Genomic DNA, 23,061 nt, shown 5'->3' with positions numbered 1-23,061 from the left:
GACTGTGCAGAGGAGTGATCTGATGGAGTGGAGGGCGTCGGGGAGGACCTCCTGCCAGTGGGGGATCGGGAGACTTCTAGACCTGAGGGCCAGAAGAACGGACTTCCATACCGTCACGTTATCCCTCTCCACCTGCCCGTTTCCCTGCGGGTTATAGCTCGTAGTCCTACTCGAGGCGATGCCTTTGCTGAGCAGGTACTGACGTATCTCATCGCTCATGAACGATGTGCCCAGTCGCTGTGGACGTAGGCAGGGAAACCGAACAGTGTGAAGATGCTGTGCAGTGCCTTTATTACAGTGGCCGAGGTCATGTCGGGGCAGGGGACAGCGAAGGGGAAGCGGGAGTACTCATCGATGACAGTGAGGAAGTATATATTACAGTTGGTGGAGGGGAGGGCCCTTTGAAGTGAATGCTTAGGCGCTCAAAGTGCCGGGAGGCCTTTATCAGGCGGGCCTTGTCTGGCAGGTAGAAGTGCGGTTTGCACTCCGCGCAGACGTGGCAGTCCCTGGTCATTGCCTTGACCTCCTCGGTGGAGAAAGGCAGATTTTGGGCCTTAATGAAGTGGGTAAGCCGGGTGACCTCCGGGTGACAGAGGTCATTGTGGATAGCCTGAAGTCGGTCATCTTGCGCGCTGGCGCATGTGCCGCGGGACAGGGCATCCGGGGGCTCATTGAGCTTCCCAGGACGATACTTGATATCGTAATTGTAGGTGAAGAGTTCGATCCTCCACCTCAAGATTTTGTCATTTTTTATTTTGCCCTGTTGTGCGTTGTCAAACATGAAGGCGACCGACTGCTGGTCGGTGACGAGGGTGAACATCATACCGGCTAGGTAGTGCCTCCAGTGCCGCACGGCTTCCACTTTGGCTTGTGCTTCCTTCTCGACCGAGGGGTGTCGAATTTCGGAAGCGTGGAGGGTCCAAGAGAAGAATGCTACTGGCCTGCCCGCCTGGTTGAGTGTGGCGGCTAGTGCAACGTCTGACGCATCGCTCTCTACCTGAAAGGGGATGGACTCATCCACCACGTACATTGCGGCCTTGGTGATGTCGGCCTTGATGCGGCTGAAGGGCGAGCGGGCCTCAGCCATCAGGGGAAAACCGGTGGTTTGAATAAGTGGGCGAGCTTTGTTCGCATAGTTGGGGACCCACTGGGCGTAGTATGAGAACCGCCCCAGGCATCGTTTTAGGGCCTTGAGGCTGTGGGGAGAGGGGTGTTCTGTGAGGGGGTGCATACGGTCGGGGTCGGGCCCTAGAACTCCGTTCTCCACGACGTAGCCGAGGATGCTAGTCGGGTAGTACGGAAGACGCACTTTTCTTTGTTGTATGTGAGGTTGAGGGATTGGGCGGCCTGGAGGAACCTCTGAAGGTTGGCGTCATGGTCCTGCTGATCATGGCCACAGATGGTCACATTGTCCAAGTACGGGTATGTTGCCCGCAAATCGTACTGGTCCACCATTTGGTCCATCGTTCTCTGAAAGACCGAGACTCCGTTAGTGACGCCGAAGAGGACCGTGAGGAAGTGGAATAGTTGGCCGGCTTCTTCATAGGCAGTGTAGTGGCGTTCTTCCGAGAGGATTGGGAGCTGGTGGTAGGCCAACTTCAGATCGACCGTTGAGAACACCCGGTACTGTGCGATCTGGTTGACCATCTCCGCTATACGGGGGAGGGAGGGGGTATGCATTCAGTTGCGTGAACCGGTTAATTGTCTGGCTGTAGTCTACAACCATACGATTCTTTTCTCCGGTCCGGACGACCACCACTTGCGCTCTCCAGGGGCTGTTCCTGGCCTCGATGATCCCTTCACTCAACAGTCGCTGGACCTCTGACTTGATAAACGTCATGTCGAGTGAACTGTACCGCCTGCTCCTGGTGGCGATGGGCTTACAGTCGGGAGTGAGGTTCGCAAAGAGTGAAGGGGGGGAGACCTCGAGGGTCACGAGGCTGCACACCGTGAGGGGGGGCAAGGGTCTGCCGAACTGTAAGGTCAGGCTTCGGTGATTACATTGAAAGTCCAATCCGAGCAGTAGGGGGGGCGCAGAGGTGGGGTTGGAAGTAGAGCTTAAAACGAGGGTACTCTGCGCTCTGCATCGCGAGATTGGTGATACAGTACCCCTGGATCTGAACCGAATGGGACCCAGAGGCAAGGGAGATTGCTTGGGAGGCTGGGTAGGTGTGGAGGGAGCAGCGCCTTACCGTGTCGGGGTGGACAAAGCTCTCTGTGCTCCCGGAGTCGAAAAGACAGGGGTTCTCGTGCCCGTTGACCCGGACGACCATCATGGAGTTCTTCAGCTGTTACGGCTGCAGCTGGTCGAGAGTGACTGCGCCCAGCTGCGGGTAGCCTGTGTGGTCGGTGGAATCACAAGATGGCGGCCCCCATGAGTCGCACGTGTTCGGCTGGGGCAAAGATGGCGACCATGATGGCCGCCCCCATGGGTCGCACGTGTTGGTCGGTGTTGGGGCCGGCGACCAAGATGGTGGCCCTCACGAGTCGCACGATGCTGATGACGCATCTGACGGGGGCATTCCGGGCAGGCACGCAGCCACATTGCGGGGTCTGTGGGGCTGCGAGTCCATGTGTCGGGCCTGGTGCGTTTTCGATATCTGAGCCTTAGGTCGGCCCAGGCAGACTCTAGCGAAGTGCCCCTTTTTCACACAGCCGCTGCACGTCGCTGTGCGGGCTGGGCAACGCTGCCGGGGGTGTTGGCCCTGGCTGCAGAAGTAGCACCGCGGTTCCCCGGGCTGGGCTGGCAGCCGCGCGGCGCAGGCCTGCGACGTAGTCGTGTCCGACGGGGGCCGCGACGAGGGTGTCCACGAGGGTTTTGCCAGGCCCGCGGGAAACGCACTGAAGTTCTTGTAGGCCACCTCTCGTGAGGTAGCTAGCTTTACCGTGTACCGCAGGTCGGAGGATCCGTTTTCCAGCTGGCGCTGCCTGATGTAGTTCGAGTGGACCCCCGCCACGTAGGTGTCCCGGATCTGTGAGTTCATGTGTTCCTCCGCCGTCACATCTTGGTAGCGGCAGTTCCTCGCGAGTAGAGTCAGGGTGCCCAGATACCCGTCCAGCGATTCTCCAGCGCGTTGACGGCGAGTAGTGAGGAGGTGTCTGGCGAACACCTCATTTACGGACTTCACGAAGTGCGCCTTGAGGGTTGCGACCGCCGCTTCGTATGTGGCCACTTTCTCGATCATTACTGAGATTCGATGGCTCACCCGAGCGTGGAGGAGTCGCAGCTTGAGGGTCTCCGTGGGAGGTGTTGTGGAGGAGTTGAGGTAGGCCTTTGAGTTAGAATCATTAAAACCCTTTCAAAGTACCTTTTAAGCATATTCACATGACACGCTCGGTGATTCTTCCTTCTATCTGGTGTTTTTACCATATAATTCACCTCACTTAATTTCCTTTCAATCTGATAAGGTCCACAAAACCTTGCTTTTAAAGGCTCCCCTACCACTGGTAACAACACTAAAACTTTATCCCCACTGGCAAAACTACAAACTTTGGATTTCTTGTCCGCGACCCGTTTCATCACATTTTGTGCAACTTTTAAATGTTGTCTAGCCAATTCACCTGCTCTATTTAATCGTTCCCTAAAATTTGACACGTAATCCAATAATGTAATTTCCAATTTCTCACTCACCAATTTTTCCTTAATCAATTTAAGTGGTCCTCCTACCTCATGACCAAAAATTAGTTCAAAAGGACTAAATTTGATTGACTCATTAGGTGCATCCCTAAAAGCAAACAGTACGAATGGAATTCCTTTATCCCAATCCTCTGGATAATCTTGACAATACGCCCTCAACATTGTCTTTAATGTCTGATGCCACCTTTCTAACGCTCCCTGCAATTCTGGATGATACGCATTTGATTTAAATTGTTTTATTTCTAAGCTTTCCATAACTTCTTTGAATAACCTTGAGGTTAAATTTGATCCTTGATCCGATTGTATTTTTGTGGGTAGTCCATATCTAGTAAAGAATTTAAGTAATTCCTCCACAATCTTTTTAGCTGTAATATTACGTACTGGGTTGGCCTCTGGAAACCTAGTAGATACATCCATTATTGTCAAAAGATATTGATTCCCACTTTTTGTTTTCGGAAGCGGTCCTACGCAATCAATTAGCAATCTTGTAAAAGGTTCCTCAAATGCTGGAATGGGTCTTAAGGGCGCTGGTTTTATCATGCTTGAGGTTTCCCTGTCACTTGACATGCGTGACATGATTGACAAAATTTAACTACATCTTTATGTAGTCCAGGCCAATAAAAATGTTTCTGGATTTTAGCTTGAGTTTTCCTTATCCCCAAATGACCTCCCACTGGTACCTCATGTGCAATTCGCAACACCTCCTTTCTATACCCTACCGGCAATACTACTTGATGAACTTCTGCCCACTTTTCATCCGCCTGCATATGTAAAGGTCTCCATTTTCTCATCAAGACATCACTTTTACGGTAATAACACTCTGGTATACACACAGATTTCTCTTCCGTGTATGCTTTCTGATACATCCGTTTTATTTCCATAACTTTTTGTTGTAACTCCGCCAATTTTCCGGAACTAAAAATATCCGCCTCATCCTCCACCTGTTCTTGTTCTTTTTCAACCATCTGATCAAAAATCGTTTCTGATAATTGCACTTCAACTTCATCTTCACTCTTTGATTTCTCCTCTTGTCTTAACCTTTGACTTTGCGACCTTGTTACTACACAATCCGGAAAAATCATTGGATACTCATCCTTCAACACTTCAGTTGTCTGATTTTCCACTGGCTTATCAACCACAGTAGGCATCACTCCCACCTGCGATCCAGCTATATCATTACCCAAGATAAACTGTATTCCTGGACAAGCTAGTTTCTCTATTACTCCGATTACCACTTCACCATACTTCACTGGACTTTCCAACCTTACCTTATATAATTGAACACTACTCCTCTCACCCTGAATTCCACATATTACCATCTTTTCTGGCAACATTCTTCCCAAACTACATAAGTCCTCATCTCTTACCATTAAAGATTGACTAGCTCCCGTATCTCTTAAAATTGTGACTTCTTTACCTGTTCCTCCTGATACACGAGTAAACTTTACCCACACAAGTAAATTATTTTATAAATTATTTAAAGAGATCTGGCACCTTCTTATCAATCACCTCTTGATCAGGCTGTACAATCTTTTGCACCTCCTTCACTTCACTTGGGCTTTCTTTTACCACTTTAACAAACCCCACTGTCTTATTCTGTTTTACCACATTAGCCTTCCCAATGCTTTTCTTCAACCACCAACACTGTGACTTTACATGGCCTAGTTTATTACAGTGGAAACATTTGAAACTTTTCATTTCTTTTCCACCCCCCTGGATTTCTTTTTTAATCTGAGGTACACCCTCCTTATTATCCCCCATCAGATCACCTTTACCTTTACCACTTGAGTATTTCTCAGTCCCCAGTTTCTATCCCTCACAGGCTGAAACTGATGTTGGAAACCAATCTTTGATTTATGAACCAATTCATAATCATCTGCCATTTCTGCTGCTAACCTTGCAGTTTTAACCCTCTGCTCTTTTACATGAGTTCTCACTAAATTAAATCAGGAATTTAATTTTTAAACTCCTGCAAAAGTATAATTTCTCTGAGAGCTTCATACGTTTGATCTATTTTCAAAGCCCTTATCCACCTATTAAAATTACTCTGTTTGAGCCTTTCAAACTCCATGTATGTTTGACCAAATTCTTTCCTTAAATTTCTAAACCTTTGTCTGTAGGCTTCAGGCACTAGTTCATATGCATCCAAGATGGATTTTTTCACCTCCTCATACGTCCAGATACCTCCTCCGGTAGTGATGCAAACACTTCACTACCTCTACTGGTTGGTTAAATGAGCCGTGTAGACTGTCAGAGTCTTCTTCTGGTGGCTCAAATAATCTGGGTAGACTGTCATAGTCTTTTTGTTGTTCACGTGAGCATGGTCGGCTGTCATAGTCGTCTTGCTGTGCACTTGAGCGTGGCAGACTTGCATTGTCTGCTGCTGGTTGCTCAGATAAGGTTGCTAGACCTTCATGGTCTTGTTCATGCAAGGACTGCGCTCTGGAGTCTTGCGTTGCTTCCATCGTGGAGTTGTCAATGAGCTCACTGTGGAGGCTTGTATCGATCTCTCTGTGGAGTCTGGCATCGTTCCCTGTGTGGAGTCATGCAGTGGTCTCGCTGTGGAGTCGATCTGTGTGCTCCCAATGGAGTCGTGCAGTGGTCTCGCTGTGGAGTCTTTCTGTGTGGAGTCGGGGACTCTTCATGGTGCGTGGACCACCGTCTGTGTGGAGTCGGGGACTCTTCGTGGTGCATGGACCACTCTGTGTGGAGTGGGGGACTCTCCGTGGTGCGTGGACCACTCTCTTGGCGTCAGGCCGCTCTCTGTGGGCTTGTACTGCTCTCTGTCTCTTGGCGTCAGGCCGCAGCAGAATCCTGTACTCATGGGTCGTCTATGCTGGGCTGAGGATCCTCAAATCCGAAGAACTCGTCCATGACTGTGTCGGATGCTTCAATGTACAACACATCTTGTTGCGGTTCGGATTTGGTACTGAGGTCGCCACGTCCAATGATGAAATCATCGTCTGAGTCGTAGTCTTCAAGGACTAAATCATCTCTTAGGGTGGTGCTAACTGCTTGTTGCAGGGTTCTGCGGAGGTTACTTTCAGCTACTGGTCGAAGAACAGGCATTGTGCTATCGTTCCAGGTCTAAGAATTGTGTTTTTTGGCTTAACATTAAAAAAAAACTATTTTTGGACATTTCCCCTTTAAGTGGGCGTGGTCCGGGGCCTCTGATGTCATGACGCTTGTAACTTAGAGCGTAGGAATGGATTGCGCATGCGCAAATCGCTTTTCCTTTACTGTGCACTCTTTGCGCATGCGCAGCTTCTCACGCATGCGCAATACACTGTTTTGCCGGTTCGCGTCTTCTCGGGAACTGCGCATGTGCGGCTCCTTGCGCAAGATGGCTGCCAGTCAAAATTGCTGTTTGCTTCTGCTGCAAGCCTACCTTTGCCTCGTCGTGAGTATAGGCGCCAGTTTTACCGATTTCTGTTGTGTTTACCTCGCAGTAGTTTTCAAACTTGTCCAGGATTGTCTGGAAATCTCTCTTGTCCTGCCCTTTGGAGTACTTGAAGGAATTGAAGATTTCTGTTGCACTTTCACCCACAATGGTGAGTAGAAGATCTATCTTCTCAGCATTAGCCACGCCATCTAGGTCGGATGGTACCATGTAAATCTCAAATCTCTGCTTGAATGCATGCCAGTTGGCACTGAGATTGCCGTGGTACCTGAGCTGCTGAGGAACCGGAATCTCGATCATCTTGCCTGGGTGCTGTTGCTGGTAGTCACGGATCTTCCTGAGTTGAACTATATAGATTCAACAGGCACTACTGGTATCGTGTTGTGTTATATACTCTGATATAACACAGGCTGCAACTCGATGCAGCTTTGACCAAAGGATACTCCAGACTTTGAAGTAAGTTCAATGTGATTTATTGAACCATTAGCACAGTTCTCTATGAGTTCGACTCTCCTGCTAATCTTGCTATAGTAACTCAGTCTAACTAATTAGTCTTCTCTAAGCCACGTGTTGGATGTGATGCTTATGATCTGTCCCTGTCCTTCTCTCTAAGTGTCTGTCTGTGGAAAGAGAAAGAGCATGTGTGCCCTGTTCTTTTATATATGGGTTTTGTAAGGCCCCCTTGTGGTAGTGTCACCTCTGGGTGTCTTGACTGCCCATTGGTTGTGTCCTATTCTATGTTCTCCTTAGCTGTATGTCTGCATGTCATGACATCTCCGGTGCTCCCTCTAATGTTTACTTAGTTGTAGTGTATTTACATTAACTCTTTGTGTATATACAGGGATGCATATCACCTCAGGTGAGTCTCTCCCTGCCAAAGCCACATGCAAAGATATCTCCTGCTGGAAAACTGATCTCGCCAGCAAGAATAGCTGTTCGCAGATCGGGGCACCATTTTGAACGGCAGTCCTGATATTCCACTCCCCCGCTCTTTCAGCCTCCCCCCCCCACTTTATTAACCTCCCCCCCTCACCCTTTCAGCCCCCCCCACTTTATTAACCTCCCCTTCAACTCCCCTACCGTGGCCCATCGAGTCTGCTCCGCCATTCAATCATGACTGATATTTTCTCATCCCCATTTTCCTGCCTTTTCCCCAATACCCCTGTTCCCCTTATTGATCAAAACCTATCTAGCTCTGTCTTAAAATCCTCAGTGAATTGGCCTCCACAGCCTCCTGCGGCCAAGAGTTCCACAGATTCACCACCCTCTGGCTGAAGGAATTCCTCCTCATCTCTGTTTTAAAGGATCGTCCCTTTAGTCTGAGATGGTGTCCTCTGGTTCTAGTTTTTCCTACAAATGGAAACATCCTCTCCCCGTCCACTATATCCAGGCCTCGAAGTATCCTGTAAATTTCAATAAGATCCCCTCTCATCCTTCTAAACTCCAACGAGTACAGACCCAGAGTCTTCAAATGTTCCTCATAACACAAGTTCTTCATTCCAGGGATCATTCTTGTGAAGCTCCTCTGGACCCTTTCCAAAGCCAGCACATCCTTCCTTAGATACGGGGCCCAAAACTGCTCATAATACTACAAATGGGGTCTGGCCAGAGCCTTATTCAGCCTCAGAAGTACATCCCTGGTCTTGTATTCTAGCCCTCTTGACATACATGCTAACATTGCATTTGCCCTCCTAACTGCTGACTGAACCTGCACATTAACCTTAAGAGAATTGTGAACAAGGACTCCCAAGTCCCTTTGTGCATCTGCTTTCCGAAGCATTTCCCCATTTAGAAAATAGTCTATGCCTAAATTCCTCCTTCCAAAGTGCATAACCTCACACTTTTCCACATTGTATTTCATTTGCCACTTCATTGCCCACTCTCCCAGCCTGTCCAAATCCTTCTGCAGCCCCCTTGCTTTCTCAATACTACCTGCCCCTCTTCAGATCTTTGTATCATCAATGCGAGCTATCAGCCAGTGGATTGGGGAGGGAGAAGAGGGGGTTTGGGAAATTGAGGGGTAGCAGGCAGGACTCATGCCATGAGAGAGGTAGAGGTCATCGGAGGTCATTTGTCTTCTTCCGACACTGGATGGCAGTCCTCCGTCATGCTGCCCACTGGCAGCTGCTGCCACAGCCTCCCAGTTGGTATTGCTGACCCTGCTGCTGGTCCCCAACCCCTCCGGGGGAACAGGGTGCCCCATCTCTCATCCACTCTGTTGAGAAGCCTGGCCAGGTTGGCATCCCCACAGCGAGGAGCAGGCCTCCATACTACCATCCTCGTCTCGTGACTGGGAGAGAGTGCTGGGGAAGCGTTTAAAAGCAGCTCCCCCTTGTTAGCCTCGAGCAGCTGAGACATGAGTAGGCGAATCAGAAGGCAAGGGAGCCAGGAATGTTGAGATTCATGTGGGGGCTCAATTTTGGAACGAAGTGCGGGTGAATACAGTCCGCAATCTTGGCATTGCAGCCATTGCAAAAGACCCCACCCAACACGCCCAAACTAACACTTTGAAGTATTTTGAATGACGCCCAATATATCTTCCAATTTGCTGCACGGTGTATAGGATTATTCAGGTCACAGTGTTCACACTAAAACTAACTTATTGGTTCACAAGGAGTGGGAGCTGTGACCCTGGAATTACAATGTCTTTGTTACTGGTCTCACTGTGTCTCTGAGATCAGCTCTGCTTTTATCCTTCCACCCATTTAGGAGATGATTTACCTCTTTGCTGTGATTCTTGTGTCTGATCATTTGTTGACGTCTGAAAAAGGAACATTTATACAACAATTATTTTCTGATTCTCCATATAAAAGCTTAATTAAAATAATCATTAACGTGTGATGTGTCTGCTTTTTGAAGCTCACTTGCATGTTCATATTTGCAGATGGGGCCAAACCATTTTCACTTTGCCAGTGTATACTGTTCTGATGACAATTCCATTTAGCAGTGCCATTTAATACATAATTCTTTTTAAAATCACATGGCAAAAGGTTCCAAACGGAGAGACTTTGGCAAACTGAGGAGAGGTGACCAAAAATCTGTTTGAAGTGATGGTTTATGCTTTAAAGATTGAGACAGGTTGGAGCGGAGGCCTTGGCAGAGGGGATTCTGAAAAGTGAGGCGGAGACAACAAGGAGTTCTGCCACTAATTGTTTCTGGGGGTTGAGACTCATTGCAGAAATCCCAAGGAGCTTGTCTTAACTCACTATTCTCACAGTGAGCGTGAGAAGGACAAGGAATGTTATTAAACGTTTCCCCTTATATCGGGCAGCACGGTAGCACAGTGGCGAGCACTGTGGCTTCACAGCATCAGGCTCCCAGGTTCGATTCCCCGCTGGGTCACTGTCTGTGCGGAGTCTGCATGTTCTCCCCGTGTCTGCGTGGGTTTCCTCCTGGTGCTCCGGTTTCCTCCCACAGTCCAGTCCAAAGACGTGCAGGTTAGGTGGATTGGCTATGATAAATTACCCTTAGTGTCCAAAAAGGTTAGATGGGGTTATTGGGTTATGGGGGTAGGGTGGAAATGACAGCTTAAGGAGTCGGTGCAGACTCGATGGGTCGAATGGCCTCCTTCTGCCCTGTATGTTCTATATCAGACATCCGAGGCTGTTTTCAGAACAACATCACTGTCCTGACTGAGATGAAGTAAATCTAAACTCAGCCCAGACTAACAAGGTTGCGAGTTGCCTTCCTGCACCATAGTCTGACCAATGATTATACCAGTTGAGCTCTCAGAGAAATCAGAGGTCTGTGATGATTGTGATCTCAGTGAGTGTTTACTCTGTAATTGCCACAATGTGATTGTGGCCATCTATTCTCTTCATATTGTTACGACCCCCCCTGGGCTCGTGCACCGTCAATTCCAGCCCTACTTGACCCCACTTTTCACAGCGTTATCAGAATCAGAGGTTAACACATTGTTGGTTCCATTAACTTTCTGTTTTTTGTGAACAAATCTGGTTGCAGAATCACTGCATGGTTCTTCATCCACCTTCCTCTTCATTTTAAAAAGAAATTGATCACTAATTATTTAATCTCCTTTACTGTTTGCTTCTTTTATCTTGAAGAGGCACTGAGGCCTTTTAAAGGAGATGATTTAATCAGCTGTTTGCTTGATGTCATTTCACAGTCATTCCTGTCCTCATCCTGAATAGCTGAGGCCACTCTATTATGTATATTTTCCTTCAAGACAGGCATGCTCTGGAAAATATTTGCACCTGAAGTGGATGGCAATGGGTTTACTGCACGAGACTGTATAAGGTTACTTTTAGGAAAGTCCACTTCACTTTCTTCTGATTTGCTGCCTTCTTCCTTAGCCTTGTAAGAATTACTTGCCATCTGTTCAAGATCAGTCAGTGACAGGTCTATTACGGTAGCAGTTGTTTAACATTTCTTCATCATCAGAATGTAAATCGGATTCAGAACTGTCATCTGAATCCTCATCACTGTTGTTACTTTAGATTCAGATCTCTGTTCTTTGGACCACCTTCAGTCTTGGAATTCTCAGAATCTGGTTTTCTGTTAGATTTTATCTTTGACAAACTTATGTGAGGAATCATTTTCGTTGAGATAATTTCATCTTTAGCAGCAGAATCAGATTCACTGCCATTGTCTTTTGATGTGTGATAAATTTCTTACTCTGAATCATTTAATGCCCAATAAGTTCCCTGAATTCCCACATGTCGTGCCATTGGCATCTCATGCACTATAGCCTTGGACACTGTGATCGCGGGTGAAGTTACAACCTTCGGTCCCACCAAATCTAACCCAAAAGTAAATCTACTCCTTCCACAAGTAATTTCTTAACAACTACTCAACCTGACACTATATCACACTCCAATTGAACCTTTTGCAATGAAACTGTGAGACAATCTCCACTTATCCCATTCACTAATACCTTGGCTTTCAAAAACTCTCTGAAGGGAAAACCAAATCCTTCTCCAGTAAGAGAGTTTGAGTAGACTCTGTGTCCCTTAAAATAGTTATGGGTTTGGCTACATCAGTTGATGAAAATGGGGTGACCTTCCCCTTGGTACAAAAACCTATATATCTCTCATCTACCTCATTCATCATACCTGCTCCCATAACAGTGTTTACCTCAGGTATCCTAAGTACAGTTAGATCTATAGTTTGCCCTGTAGTATTCTTCACTTTTTTCCCCTTTTCCAAATCCTCATTATGAACCCCAATCTGTCCTATGGGCTGTCCTTGCAACTTCCAATATGCTGAGCAAATATGCCCAATCTTATTACAATGGAAACACCTCGGCCTTCAAATCTCACCTTCACCCTCAGTACTTTCCTTCCTGGTTTGAGGAGGAGATCTTGAAGCATTCCTGGCTAGCCATTCCTTACCGTGGCTACCTGCCTTTCTTTAACTCTTCCACTTTCTAACCTTTTCAAAATTATGGAGTGATGGAACAAAGGTTTAAATCTATAGATCAGCTCATAATCGTCAGCCATTATTGCTGCTTGTCTAGCGGTCTTCACCCTCTGGTCTTCAACATGGGTTCTTATCACAGAAGACAGGGAATTCTTAAATTCCTCAAAGAGAATTACCTCTCAGAGCCTCATAGGCAGTTTCAACTCCCAATGCTTGTATCCATCCATTAAAATTGTTCTGCTTAATCCGTTCAAATTCATCATAAGTCTGTCCTGTCTGACTTCTTAAATTGCAAAACTTTTGCCTACATGTTTTGGGAACCAATTCATATGCATGCAGAATAGCCTTTTTCACCTCATCATAATCCTTCGACACCTCCTCTGACAAGGTAGCATAAGCTTCCTGTGCCCACCTCATCAATTTATTTTGCATGGATAATGTCCACTTTTCTTCTGGCCACTCCATTTGTGTTGCCACTTTCTCAAATGCCCTAAAAAAGTGTTCTACTTCTTTTTCTTCAAACCCTAGGAGGGTCTGTATAAATTTAAATATATCACCACTGGGTTTGGTTCTAGGATTAAGCTCCTCTCTAGCTTCTGACCAATTTTAATTTCCAGTATGTTAAGCTGGAACTCTCTCTCTAATGCTTTTTACTCTCTGTTAAATTTCAACCTCCTCATTTTAATTTCCATTTGAAAAGCTGTATTTTCTTTTTGCTGCATTTTGTTACAAGTCCCTGGGTGAGTGCACGGTCAATTCCAGCCCCACAGACCCCGGACTCCCAACAAAAGTGAATTAACGAAAGATTCTTTAACCTTTTACTGCTCCAATGAGTTACAGATACCAGATTTGTAAGTAAAACATTAACACATTGTTTATTAATAATAGGAGGAAAAGATGAATATATATAAAGAAATAGCAGAACAATGGTCTACCAATCTATCTATTCCCAAAACCCCATCCCACCCTCCACCCAACACACACAAGACAGCCACATGGTGAGAGTAAGAGAGGATTTTTAAAAATGGGGATTAAAGGGGAAGATTTGAGATGACTCTTTGCTGCTGCGGTTGCAGCCTCTGGGAAATAGATTTACTGAAGGTTTCCAGGTCGGTGTAATTCCACCATTCAACCACCAGGTAGGGCTTTACACAGGATTTAGGTCAATGCGCTTCTATCCTTCTACCACCAGATGAAGCATCTGCCTTCTTGAGATATTACCCGGCTTTAAATTTCAGAGTTTGGAGGTCTTTTGTTTGCTTGATTTCTGTGCACAAATGCTGTCTGTATTTTAAAGAAAGGTATCAGTTTGAGCTCTTCCTAACCTTCCAGAGAGAGGATTAAAAGTTTACAGACCTGGTGAGTGACTGCTTGTTTTCTTACTCCAGAAGCCTTCTACAAACTTAAGTGCTGCCTCCACACTAGGAGAGAATTGAGGTTTTAGATATTGCCTGGCCAAGAGAGAGAAAGAGCAGCAGAGAGGGAAAGTGTCTTCCAGCTGTGACCTGGCTGAAACTGTCTCAGAACTCAAGACAAAATGGAGCTCTTCAGATGACCTGCCTTCATCCCTGGAAGATTCCGAATAGCTCCATCAATCACAATAGGATATGGCTGAAAATGTTACATTCACCAATTGGCTGCTTGCCAAGTCAATCAAATCAACATCGTAGGTTCTGCCACAGAATCCAAAGGGGTGTCTTGGTCTAGTCCATTAGAACAGGGGTATTCAGTGTCCAAAGACTGTAATTTAAACAGAGATCCCAAAGGGTACAGTAATGGTGTAGCAGCTAACCCAGAAGACTGTTGATCAAAGCAGGCAGCAGGATGGGAATAAAAAGGGAACGCAGGACAGACAAAAAGGTTTTACAATAATGTCATCACAACTTTCAATTTTTTCGTTTGTGAAAATGAAAATGAAAACCGCTTATTGTCACAAGTAGGCTTCAAATGAAGTTACTGTGAAAAGCCCCTAGTCGCCACATTCCGGCGCCTGTTCGGGGAGGCTGGTACGGGAATTGAACCGTGCTGCTGGCCTGCCTTGGTCTGCTTTCAAAGCCAGCGATTTAGCCCTGTGCTAAACAGCATGACTGCATTTTAGCTAATTCTACAGATTGTTGCCAAGACCCAGGCTTGTGTCTGGCATCTCTTTCAAATTTAAGTGCTGAACAATCGCTTCAATTATCTCTACCTTCCTGGCTTTAGCTGACACCTCTATTTTTAATTCACCTGCTATTCGATTACCTTGTCTTTTTGAAGCCCTTTCAAATAAACCAAAGACAAGTCGTCCACCTGAAGGGAAGCATTGCAGCTTCCAGGGCCTTCGTGTCATATTACTACAAACCAGGTGTCTCTTTTCAATTTATACTGTAACCCAAATTTTGCCATCTACTGTGCCAAAGATCCCTGACGAGTCCCAAAATGTTATTACGATCCCCTGGGCTAGTGCGCAGTCAATTGCAGCCCCACTTGACTCGGAGTCACAACACAATTGAAGTTAATAAAGAATTTTTAGAAAACACCTGGAGTCTTTGATCCTTAGCTGTCCAATAATTACAGTCCACAGGTTTGTAAAGTCAAACGCAATGAATTTTATTAATAACAATAACTATACTTAAATATGTAGTAAATACACCAGGTTAACTATTATTTAATTCAGAATCTCCCCCCCCTTTAAACTACACACACAAATAAGACAGACAAACAAACACAGAGGGGAAAAGAGGGGTGTAAAAATAATAAAGTAAATGGATAGGAATCTTTGTTTCAGATGGTTGTCTTCTAGCACACCTTCATTCAATCTAGGCTTTCGGTTCGAAATCTCTGCCTTCAGTCTGAAATAATTTTCACTCTAGATTCATTCAGGTCTCTGCAGTTTCTGAAATAACGAGACCCGGATTTCCTACCCCGCTGTACCTATTTTCTGGTGGGGAGCGTCCACTGGCAGCAGGATCATTTGTCTCATCAGCCGGCCAATGGAGTTTCCCATTGTGGGCAACCCCATGCAGCCAGGAAATCCGTGGGTGCGAGTGAGCTGCTGGCAAAGCGGAAGATCCCGCTGATGGAGAACCCAGCTTCGAAACTATGCAGCTTTTCTGGTGAAAACAAGAGCGAGAGAGAGAGCGGGAGAGAGAGAGCAGCTCCTTTCCTCTGAGTGTCCAGGACATGACGGTGCTTTCCTTAGTTCTCTGAAAAATGACCCCACTTGGGTAGAATCCAATCACCGCCTGCTATTGGGCAGACTACGGCCTTTTGGCCAATTCATTGGCCCAGACAAACAATCAAACTGAGTCCCACTGATCCCTGGGTGCCACAAAGTCTGAGTTCTGCTGTTGAAAGGCTCGCAGAATATACTATATTGTAATGTTTGTGTTTCTTTCTTCTCTACTCAACTTAAAGATATATGTTCATTAAACATCCATGGATCATAATGATAACGGCAAGAATAAAGAATTGAGAAATAAGTGATTCCATATTAAGGGCCTTACAATGTATAAAACTGGAATAATTTCTAATTTGTAAGCTCTTTGTATCTTTATCTCTCTTTCTGTTACCTCCACTTATGGAGCAGAAAAGCTGTATGATAGTGGTATAGTCAGACACATGTTGGAGTAGTGTATCGCTTTGAGTCAAGCAGCTGTTACACACCATAAACAGTCTTGTTTCTCAGTCTGGAACTGCAACTGTAGTGACACAGCTGCTACTGCCATGGCCCCTAATATCTTAGTCAGCGATGAAATATATTGGCAAGGACTGCACAGAAACTAAATAAGTTTCCACTGACAGCTGGGAAAAGAGGGGTGTTGTTTCTGGGCTGTTCCTGACATTTACTAGAAGCTGACTCAAAGTACAGTATTACTGACAGAAATGGAAGTTCCCCACCTCTCCTGCTGGACTCCCTTAGCTTAGAGATATCAGGGAAAGAAAATACTAAGAATATACTCGGTAAATTCAAGTCATTCCGATGTGCCGTCGTGTTCAATGTTCATGATCAAAGCTTAGCCTATAGCTTCCAGTCATAGGAATCACTCATGTCAATAAGGTCCATTTCATCTCACTTCAACTTGCTCCCTGTGTTTACATCAGATGTAACAGTTGATGTCCCCTATGATTATTGTACTGCATGTGGCTGAGATTGCAAAATGTCAAGATGTTCTCGCCTTTTCACAAGGTGGAATGGATTCAAACACATAGTCAGTGTGGCATAATATAAAGCACTGCTCCAGCAACTACTGTGTTCATGGTGTAAACATGAAGGTTTGGTTGAAGCACGTTTGTTTCATGTAATTCATGATGTCAGCAGCTCACTCCCTTGATTAGATCAGACTGGCATCCATTATTCTCTGTTTAGTATCTTAATGTGAACAATGCGATCTGATACCAGTTCAACACAGAAATGTGGGAATGCAGAGCTTTATGTGATTTATGAGAATACAATTTAGATTACAGTCAGGAACCCTGACGATAAACAGATATTTATCCATATATCAATGTAAGTGGAATTTCAGCTCCAATTAATGCTTTCAGTGTAATTCTTATCAAAGCGAGTATAAGTATTAAAGTAATATGACAGATTAATACTAATTCAAAAGATTGCACTGAAATTACCTGCACGTATTTTGTGACGGCATTTTGCATACGAGGAGTTCAAGGTAAGGAAGATTTTTGAACTTTTCAGATCCAACAGCAACATAGTACTGTCCGCTTTCTAACTGAGTGCCACAGTTTATTAACTGTCCATCCATTGCACAGAGCCTGAAAGAAATAAGTCAATTTTCATTGAGTCTGAAATGCGCCTGAATGATTTATCACTGCAATATATTTTTTCAAAACTTCATAACTTAAGAATGGACAATAATGCAGAAGAATATTTATAGTATTATGCATTCCAGTGTTCCGTGGCACAGGTTTAAATGGTTTCAAAGGTTTTTGGTTTCTCATACTGCTAATTTAAAGAGTCTAGATAATTAACACTTTTCTATCCTTGTAGTGAAGTGACTTTTTTTAACTTGATTTTTTGGGAAGTTTTTGTTTCACACATCCTTCTATCATTCTAGGATTCATTGATTCGGTACAGTGTATAGTGGGTCAATGGGCATGGGAGTGCCATAGTTGACATGGAGACGTGAGGGACTATAGGGGTGCATGGAGTGCCATAGATTAGAATGGGGACATGAGGGGGCAAGAATGATTGGTGGTGTGTCATAGCCTGGCATGGGGGCATGAGGTGGCATAGATGGGGCACAAGTAGTGCGAAGGGGGTGGGTGGGTGTGAGGGTGAGTTCCTTTGTGCCTTTATTGTAACCGGGATGAAGTCCCACAGCTCTGAGGTGGGCCTTTTCAATAATCGGCCTCTGACATCTCCTGTGGCAACCTCTAAATTTCTTCCCTACGTTGGCTGGCCTTGAAGTATAAACCTGGCAGTGAAGATAACCCGTTCAAGAGGTGGGCAGGCTGAGCTGAGAATTTTCCCAACTCCTGCTACCCACCTCAAGGATGAAAATTTTGGCCAAAGAACTCTTACTGCCAGACCTGCCAAGAATATATTTCCTATTACTGTGTTAGTTCCAGTGCAAATACTACACAATAATACGGACCAATGCATAACATACTTAATGATACTACATCTGGATATATCAGCGCTTCCACAATATATGAGATTTGGAAGGGTGCAGGCAGTAAACAAGGTGTCAATCATGTGCAATTTTTCAATAGCACCCACCTTCGGACAGCTCCAGTTCGGATGTTTGCTTTTTCAGTTATCATGGCAAGTATTGTATCCCAATTTGTCATCACATGCTTGGGAATAATTAATCGAAAAGGTGGATTCAGCAGATCCCCGTTCCTAAAAATACTAAAAAAGCAGAATTTTTGTTTATAGTGGCACAAAACAAGCTAAATGTTTCCTCCATGGAAAGATTTCTGCAAATGTTTCGTATAAAAGTCCATTGGATCACTAGGTGCTGCACCCTCCGTTACGCCCCCATTTCATTATTCCACTGCTCAGGTAACGACTGTAAAATCTCATCATCATGGACTAATTGAAGCCACCCTGCCTGTCTCCTCACCCACTCCTTATAGTGTCATCTCATTAATTCAGTTGGGTCTTTTGGGGCACTAATTGAGATTGAACAAAATAATGGGCGGATTTTTCCATCCTGGAGACCAAACCTGGTGCACGGCAGGAAAGTTGATGCGATTCCTGCTGGGCAGCGAGTTGGGTGGACACGTACAATCTTCTGTTTCTCAGCTCATTAATTACGTATCTGCAGGGTGCTCAGTGAGTCTCGGGTTGGGGGCGAGCAGAAAGTCACCCGTCGTTACTTCATGGGGTCAAAGGGCCTGGCACCACATTTAAATGGAACTCAGACAGACAGTCGCTCATTGCAGATCAGGAGCTCCATATTACTCCTCCCGAGTCCTTGTGGCCACAGCTCATACTGGAGAAGCTCGCAAGTTTGAGCAATCAAATCCCAGGACCTATGAGGCCACCTCTGGCATTGTCTTTCACTCAGCTCTAAATAAGAGCACCACTAGTGATACACCCAGTGTCAAACCAATGCTTGCCTGTGCGGGGTCCATGTTCGCCAGCAACTTGTCATTGTACAAAACTCTGCAGCGCCATAGGGAGGAGAACATAACTGAGCATCATTGACATCAAATTGCCTCATAATTATTAGGGTTTCCCTTTAGTTATCCATTTGTGTGACCTTGAACTCCACCCACCCAAAAAGACCCTCTTCACACCTCAAGGGATCTCAGTGACTGACTAACTGCCTGGTCAAGGTCAATTTGGAAAAATGGCGCTCGTTACCTACCAAACTCGTTCCTTCCCCATCACCACTGACCAATCCAATATCACCATTCCTCTCTCCTCTGTCACCCTTGAACCTCCCATGTTACGCTGGAGCCTATCACCATCCACCAACATATGTCTTCCTTCCTCTCAGAGTCGACAGTCATGACCGTCCCCATGCCCATGCTGACCCTGCATCCTCCCGACATCCGAGCCATCTGTCTTGCCTTCCTTTGTGACCCATCAGATGATACCTTCATCTACCACACTCTCACCCTGGATCTGTTACCCTATCACATCCCATTAATAATAATAATATCTTCAATGAAGATACTGTGAAAAGCCCCTAGTCGCCACATTTCAGCGCCTGTTTGGGGAGGCTGATACGGGAATTGAACCCGCGCTGCTGCCTTGTTCTGCATTACAAGCCAGCTATTTAGCCCAGTGTACTAAACCATTACCCCCTCTGACTGTGACTGTTCCCACCTATCACCAGTACCCTGGGTTCTCCCACCAGGACCTCACCATTGACACCACCAACCCAGCTCTCTAACTCTCCCCACCCCCTCCAGCCCTTCAGAAAACACTCTTCTCCCTTCCCTGGACACTCTCCCTACTTAGTTCATCGGGGAGGGATGCTCCAGTCCCAGAGATTCCATCTGGCCTTCCTTTGTAGCTTGTGATCTCATTTAAGCCCTGCCATAGACGCCATGGGTTTGTGTTGTTAGTCTGGGACTCTAGTTTGATCCGGTATTGTCTTTTGGCGTCCCTGGTGGCTTTCCATATGTTGTACTTGGATTTCTTATATAGGTTAGGGTCATCAGACTTGAACGTCTCCGTCTGAGACTTCAGCAGGGATGGGACCATTTGGTTGAGCCCGGGTATCCGATTGGGAAACACCCGTATTGTCTTCTTTGGTACACAGTCTTCGACACACTTACTGATGAAATTTGTGACGGTGGTTGCATACTCGCCCAGGTTACAGGGCAGCCCGGTAGCACAGTGGTTAGCACAGTTGCTTCACAACTCCAGGGTCCCAGGTTCGATTCCTGGCTTGGGTCACTATCTGTGCGGAGTCTGCACATTCTCCCCATGTCTGCGTGGGTTTCCTCCAGGTGCTCCGGTTTCCACCCACAGTCCAAAGATGTGCAGGTTAGGTGGATTGGCCATGATAAATTGCCCTTAGTGTCCAAAAAGTTTAGGTGGGGTCACTGGGTTATGGGGATAGGGTGGAGGTGCGGGCTTAAGTGGGGTGCTTCTTTCCAAGGGACGGTGCAGACTCGATGGGCCGAATGGCCTCCTTCTGCACTGTAAATTCTATGATCTATGATCTATGAGCTGCCGTGGACTTGAATATGGACAAGTACACAGATTCCAAGCAGTTGCGGAGAATGTCTTCTGATACCTCAGAGCAGCACTGCACTGTTTTCTTGACTGGTTCAGCACGCTTGAGGTGCTGTTTGTAAGCCGGAAGTAGGAGTACTGACTTGTGCTAGGATTTGCCAAAGTGTGGTCGGAGAACGGAGCGGTAGACGCCTTTGATGCTCGTGTAGCTGTGACCCAGGGTGTTTGCACCTATGGTGGGCAGGAGATATGTTGATGGAGTTTGGGTAGAACCTTCCTGAGGTTGGCCTGGTTGAAGTCTCCAGTCACGATTGTCAGGGCTTCAGGTTAATTTGTTTCTTGGTTGTTGATGGTGGAGAGTAGTTCCTCAAATGCTTTCTTCACCTCCGCCTGGGGTGGGATGTAGAATGCTGTGATAAGTACACAGGTGAATTCATGTGGGAGGTAGAAAGGGCGACACTTCAGGGTCAGGTATTCTAGGTCTGGGGGGCAGTGGCCACATCCTAGCACCAGGAGGTGTTGATGAGGAGGCAAACACCGCCGCCCTTCAACTTGCCTGAGGCCATCGTGCGGTCACCATGGATCAAGAAGCCTTCAGGTTGGATAGTGCAGTCTGGTGTGGCCAGAGTAAGCCATGTCTCAGTGAAGCAGAGCACACAGCAGCTTCTCACTTCTCCCTGGGAGATAAGTCCAGCGTTGAGGTCATCCAGCTCGTTCTCAATCGCTTGGACGTTCGCCAGGAGCATGCTGGGGAGAGGGGTCTTGAAGCCGCGTAATTTAAGTCTCACCTTCAGTTTGTTTTCCTCGCTCCCTGGGTCAGCGTCTGCTCTTGAATGGGAGGGCTGGATTTCCGTAAGGTAGTTGGTTACGTTCGGAGGGGCCGTGGATGATGGTGGCGGTGTCAGGTTCACTGGAGGGGGTTGTACGTGGGTTGGCCTGGTCTCGTGGGGCGGCGAGGTCGGGTTCACCCTCCGATGTGGTCGGGTGGGTATCTGTGGCTCGGGCATTCCCGCTTCACTGGCGAGGGCTCGTGCCCCCCGCGGTCTAGTCACGCTGAGATTGGTCTTGGTGGTGGTGGTACTTCAGGATGATGGGCAGGCTGAAGACTACGTGGTAGGGTCAGGTCATGTGGTCGGAGACTGGAGGGAGCAATCACGTGGTCGGACTCCGGAGTGGGCCTAGTCGGACCTACGCCGGGAAAGGATGCAGCAGTTCACCTGGAGCAGGTAATCACGGAGTTTTTGGTGGGTCCTTGGGCGGTCGCTGGGCAGGGAGACCTCGGTCCTCAGTGTAGAACTTCACTCCACAACCCCCTCAAAAACCTGACCCAGCTCCTTCACCCACTTCCTTAAACCTCATCCAATGCAACTTGCTCCACCGACACAAGCTGACTCTATGGGCGCGATTTACTGGCCGCGATCTGCCAGAATCGGGACAGGATGCGGCCGGTAAATTCCAGGAGAGGCCTCTGCACTGTTAAGTTTTCTTTTGTCTACCCTTTTACTGTGTGAGTGCTCGGGGAAATCAGTATTTATAAACATGACTTGGAGAAATCACAGAATATTGTACAGGTACTGACTTCCGATTAGGCTGCACCTGACGTTCTTTAGCACCTATCCAGATTTGGAGTAAATGAAACGTGTGTTTTTACTTTTTCTCATGGAATCAGACCTATAATAATGAGATAAGAGAGGATTCCACAGGTGTACCACATGGAGCATGGAATATAATTGAAGAAATTTGTGCATAATAGTTTTGGTATTAAACTGGCGTAAATCAGTGATGTCGGAATTTTGTTGGAGGAATATGGCACCAATGCAATCTTATGCCAGCATTACACTGAAAATTTCCAGAAAGTTCTGGGCCATGCCATGGCCCAGAGCTTCATCGATTGGTGAGGTTGTGGATTTGATCCTTTGTGTAAGCTGGTTCATCGCAGGGAAAACAAATACCCAGAAAAGGCTCTTAATCAAGGCTGTTCTGTGTACGCTATTCATATTACATTTGCATCAACTCTCTCAGACTTGGTTTTCTGAGGAAGGTGAACAAAATCGATTGTCCTAAATCGGTTGTCCAATAAATTTTATGATTGATTATAGTAAACTTGAAGTTCTTTCTCTGAAATCTTTGATCTTCTGGATTTACAGTGTTACGGAAATATTAATGATAGGAAATAGATCAGTTGACTGAGTTCCATCATTAATATTCAAAAATAGGCACGTCTATTCAAACACTCGCCATAGGAATTTCTAGAAAAATGGGGAGGCTGAAAAGGATTGTGCAGAGGGAGAGGAGGGCGGGACTGAATCCCTATAGTCCAGAAGGAGGACATTTGGCCCATCAAGTCTGCACTGACCCTTTGAAACACCCCCCTATCTAGGCCCAGTCCCCAGCCCTATTCCTGTAACCCCACCATAAGGGGGAATTTAGCATGGCGAATCTACCTAACCTGCATATCTTTGTACTGTGGAAGGGAACCAGAGCACCCGGAGGAAACCCACGCAGAGA

General features: G+C 46.4%; 1 protein-coding gene across 2 annotated transcripts in view; it reads right to left on the bottom strand.

Annotated features, from left to right (window-relative positions):
• Positions 1 to 23,061, bottom strand: part of dcdc2b (doublecortin domain containing 2B) — a 162,960-nt gene that overhangs the window by 52,397 nt on the left and 87,502 nt on the right. For both annotated transcript variants that reach the window (XM_072500342.1, XM_072500336.1), the window contains exons 4-6: positions 18,136 to 18,267; positions 17,022 to 17,168; positions 9,759 to 9,798 (exon numbers count right to left, since the gene is read on the bottom strand). In XM_072500342.1, the coding sequence (XP_072356443.1) occupies positions 9,759 to 9,798; positions 17,022 to 17,168; positions 18,136 to 18,267 (319 nt within the window). The remainder of the gene's footprint in view (positions 1 to 9,758; positions 9,799 to 17,021; positions 17,169 to 18,135; positions 18,268 to 23,061) is intronic.

This window comes from Scyliorhinus torazame, chromosome 1 (genome assembly GCF_047496885.1).
Source record: "Scyliorhinus torazame isolate Kashiwa2021f chromosome 1, sScyTor2.1, whole genome shotgun sequence".
In the NCBI taxonomy this organism is placed as follows: Eukaryota; Metazoa; Chordata; class Chondrichthyes; order Carcharhiniformes; family Scyliorhinidae; genus Scyliorhinus; species Scyliorhinus torazame.
This window is presented reverse-complemented; position numbering and strand designations above follow the sequence as displayed.